This window comes from Mastomys coucha, unplaced genomic scaffold (assembly GCF_008632895.1).
Source record: "Mastomys coucha isolate ucsf_1 unplaced genomic scaffold, UCSF_Mcou_1 pScaffold22, whole genome shotgun sequence".
Classification (NCBI taxonomy): Eukaryota; Metazoa; Chordata; class Mammalia; order Rodentia; family Muridae; genus Mastomys; species Mastomys coucha.
In genome coordinates, this window is record NW_022196905.1 from 154,702,604 (window position 1) to 154,706,565 (window position 3,962).

At 50.7% G+C, this 3,962-nt stretch overlaps 1 protein-coding gene across 1 annotated transcript in view; it reads left to right on the forward strand.

Moving 5' to 3' along the window:
* The window catches only part of Col4a2 (collagen type IV alpha 2 chain), a 143,484-nt gene that overhangs the window by 124,776 nt on the left and 14,746 nt on the right, over positions 1-3,962 (forward strand). Inside the window, exons 30-32 of the mRNA XM_031339026.1 lie at positions 148-309; positions 2,059-2,229; positions 3,270-3,413. Of these exons, the coding sequence (XP_031194886.1) occupies positions 148-309; positions 2,059-2,229; positions 3,270-3,413 (477 nt within the window). The remainder of the gene's footprint in view (positions 1-147; positions 310-2,058; positions 2,230-3,269; positions 3,414-3,962) is intronic.

The window sequence follows — 3,962 nt, forward strand, 5'->3', positions numbered from 1 at the left end:
GGGGGGGGGGGGGGGGGGCGCCCCCTTGTGGAAGCCAGACTTCCTGCAGTCCTGACTGACAACTCCTTTTGCTATTTTTACAGACTGAGTTTGACCAAGCCGGTGTTGTCTGTGATGGTCTCACAGCTCTGTCTCTGACTCTTGCAGGAAGCCAAGGGATGCCCGGGATGCCAGGGCTTAAAGGTCAGCCAGGCTTCCCAGGACCATCGGGGCAGCCAGGGCTGTCTGGGCCCCCAGGACAACATGGATTCCCAGGGGCTCCTGGCCGACAGGGGCCTTTGGGGCTGCCAGGCTCCCCTGGCCTTGGAGGTAAGACGGCAGCACCCCAAGAGTTCATGGGAACCTCGTTGGTGCTAACACCTATCCTGACACGGTCTTTCCCAGGGGATCCCTCAAACTGTGTTCGAAGGAACCTCCAACAACTGCAAGGGGTTCCAAAAACAAGGCCTATATTTCATCAAAAAGAAAAGCAGCCGGAGGGGATAGCTCAGCCCGGCCACCTGTCATGTATGTCCTGCTCTGATGTGGACAGATGACATCCAGAGCAGAAGAGGGCAGGGAGCTCAGGGTGGAGTCATCCTTAGGGCACTGACAGACAATGGTGAGCTGCTGGACTCGGCACAAAGCTGACCCAGGGCTTTTGCACAACAAATGCTTCCTAAATTTTGTGTTATTATGATCTTGTAAGACCAGATCTAACTATGCTGCCCAGGCTGATCTCAAACTTTTCAGGATTCTCTTGACCCGACGCTGGAAGTGTAAGCCCCTGCATCCAGCTTCCTGATTTTTTGCTTTACTCATCATGAATTTTTTTTCAGTGTATAAAGGTTTTACCTGTGCCATAACACTGATAAATGAGAAGGTTCTTAATAGAGTATTCACTCTTGAACTTTAAAAAGTCTCTAATCCTCCTGTATTCCCTGGTTTGTCACAGTCAGGAAGTAACTTTGCGGATGCCTTCGCTGTCTCCTTAGGCAATCAACTGTGCACACAGACCCCCCTCCCCATGCCCCACCACTGCCTGAAAAACCAGGCCTTTCCTGGTGTCCTGGTCTCAGGAGTCCCTATAGGTGGCTTTGTCTGTGTCAAAACTGTTGCCTGGACCCCAGAGAAGCCAGCTTTTCTGTGTGTCACACTGATGCCTGAGCTTACAAAGTGGCAAGAGCTGAGATGCCATCTGCTAACATGTCCCCAAGGGCTCACCAGCTCCTAGACCCACACATGATCTATAAAGATCCAGGAGAAGAAAGAAATACAAAGGCCCTACTCTAAATGAGCCGTACTTTAATAGGTAGATGGTCTCATTCTGGACAAGCTTGTGTTTGGCCAGGGTAAGGCAGGCAGAGGCTGGAGCTGGGAGCTGCATATTTCAGAGGCCAAGGATCAGGCAGATAGGGCAATCCTGGTACAGAGGAGGAGGCAGGTGGAACTAAAGTGGGGGAGAAGACACAAAAGAAAGGGGGCAACCAGAACAGAGGCACAAGTGTCCAAGGGCTGAGCTAAGAGCTCATTTGAAAGAGAAGGACAGTGGTGTGGGTGAGGAGATTGGCAGAGGGTAGAAAGTAATGAATACCAAGCTCGGGGCCATTGGAGGCTTGACATAGGCAACCGCAATAAGGGAGGAATCTAAAATCCTTCAGCTCCTTGCTACAGGGGAACCTGGGTGGCAGGAAGTATGGAAGGACAGTGCCATAGTCAGGACTGAGCAGGGAATCAGGAAAGAGCAGGGCCCGGAAGCATCTGCCTCCTTGCTGACCCTGGGCCACTGTGCCGCCAAAGCCAGCAGTTTCCTGCTGTGCTCCATCCGTCAGCATGGATCCCTGTTTAGGAAGCAAGGAGCCATACCCGGGCAGAGCCACACTGGACTGTCCCTCAGAGTCAGCCCCTTGGCACAGGGACCTCTAGGAAACCTGTCCCTGCAGGGCTCACAGGCTGAAATCTAAGCTTATCATCTTTGTCCGGACAGTTTTCTGTTTTCCTCCAAGGAGATTTCTCTTCTCTAAGGCATCGTAAGGGTTGTCCCTGCGCCATTTAATTTTGCTTCTCTCTCTCTGACAGGTTTGCCTGGAGACAGGGGCGAACCTGGTGAACCTGGTGTCCCTGGCCCTGTGGGCATGAAAGGTCTGTCTGGGGACAGAGGTGACGCCGGTATGTCAGGCGAGCGTGGCCATCCTGGAAGCCCTGGATTTAAAGGAATGGCAGGGATGCCTGGCATCCCTGGGCAGAAAGGTAAATGTGGAGCCAGGGAAGGCCTTCCCTTGTTGGGGTGGAGTGTGACTCCAGCAGCTGTCCCAGAGGCCCCCACAGCTGGCTAGAAGCTGACCTCACACACCTGCAGACCTGAAGCCACAGGGCACTGGGATGATAGCTTATCTCACAAAGAAAGGTGGTTTTCCATCAGGGTCATCAACACACGTAAAGTTCTAGACAGAGCCCGTTGAAAACAGGATTAGAGGGGCTGGAGAGATGACTCAGTGGGTAAGAGCACTGACTGCTCTTCCAAATGTCCTGAGTTCAAATCCCAGCAACCACATGGTGGCTCACAACCATCCATAAAGAGATCTGACGCCCTCTTCTGGTGTGTCTGAAGACAGCTACTTACACATACTTACATATAATAATAAAAAATAAATCTTTTTTTTTTTTAAAGGGCTGGGCGGTGGTGGTGCACGCCTTTAGTCCCAGCACTTGGGAGGCAGAGGCAGGTGGGTTTCTGAGTTTGAGGCCAGCCTGATCTACAGAGTGAGTTCCAGGACAGCCAGGGCTACAAAGAGAAACCATGTCTCAAAAAAAAGAAAGAAAGAGAGAGAGAGAGAGAGAGAGAGAGAGAGAGAGAGAGAGAGAAAGAAAGAAAGAGAAAGAAAAAGAAAAAGAAAAAAGAAAACAGGATTAGACCCCAGAGAATAGTGTTTTTATTGAACACCTGGAGTTGAATTCTTCACACACACACACTCAAACAATTGCAAGTGATCCTTCATATGAGTGTAAATTGCTGGAAATACCTTAGTTAGTCTGCACTGCCCGTAGCATCTGCCCATGCTTTGAGCAGGCCTGGGGCCCATTCAAAGGCCACCTGACTTCTGTGGGCTCTGCAGACAGTGTGGCCCTATGCCCTCTGTGTGTTAAAAAGGACTCCCTGGATTCGAGGCTCAGGGTAAGGGTCTTCACAGGCTCTCATGTGAGTGACATGGCCGCAGTGCCCAGGGTACAGGAAGACTGGCATGTCCCACACGCTTGGTCCCTGACTTTCTTCTCCTCTTCCTCTAAAGGCGATCGAGGGTCTCCTGGAATGGATGGCTTCCAGGGCATGCTGGGACTTAAGGGAAGACCCGGCTTCCCAGGAGTCAAAGGAGAAGCTGGATTCTTTGGAGTTCCTGGTTTGAAGGGCCTGCCCGGCGAGCCAGGTGTTAAAGGTATGTCCTCGCTTAAGATCCAGAGGTCTCTGTGTTTGGTAAATAAGCTAGACTTAGCAGGGAAAAATATCCAAATATCATAATTTCTCTCAGATGTAGAATGAATATATACATATACGTATATACGCACAGGTGTGTGAGAGTATGTGTATGTATGTGCGTGCGAGAGAGAGTGCACGTGAGTGTGCACATATGTCACGAAAATACAAGGACAGGAAGAGAAGGGGACCACAGAAGGAGAAAGGAAAGAGAAGCAGCCATGATCAAAGTGTGTCATGTGTGCGTCCTGATGAGCCCTGTGACCTTGAACAATACATTCTAGTCAACAAGCAAATGAGCCAGGTATGATGGGAACCACCTGGTCTACTAAGGAGGCACAGGCAAGAGGCTTGAAAGTTCAAGGCCTGGGTGGGATGTAGAGTGAACTCCAGGCCAGCCTGAAGAACTTAGTGAGACCATGTGTCAAAATAAAAATGTCTAAAAACACATGTAAGGCATCTACTGCTAAAGCTCAGGAGCAGAGCATAGAGCCACTGGGTGCATCCCAGT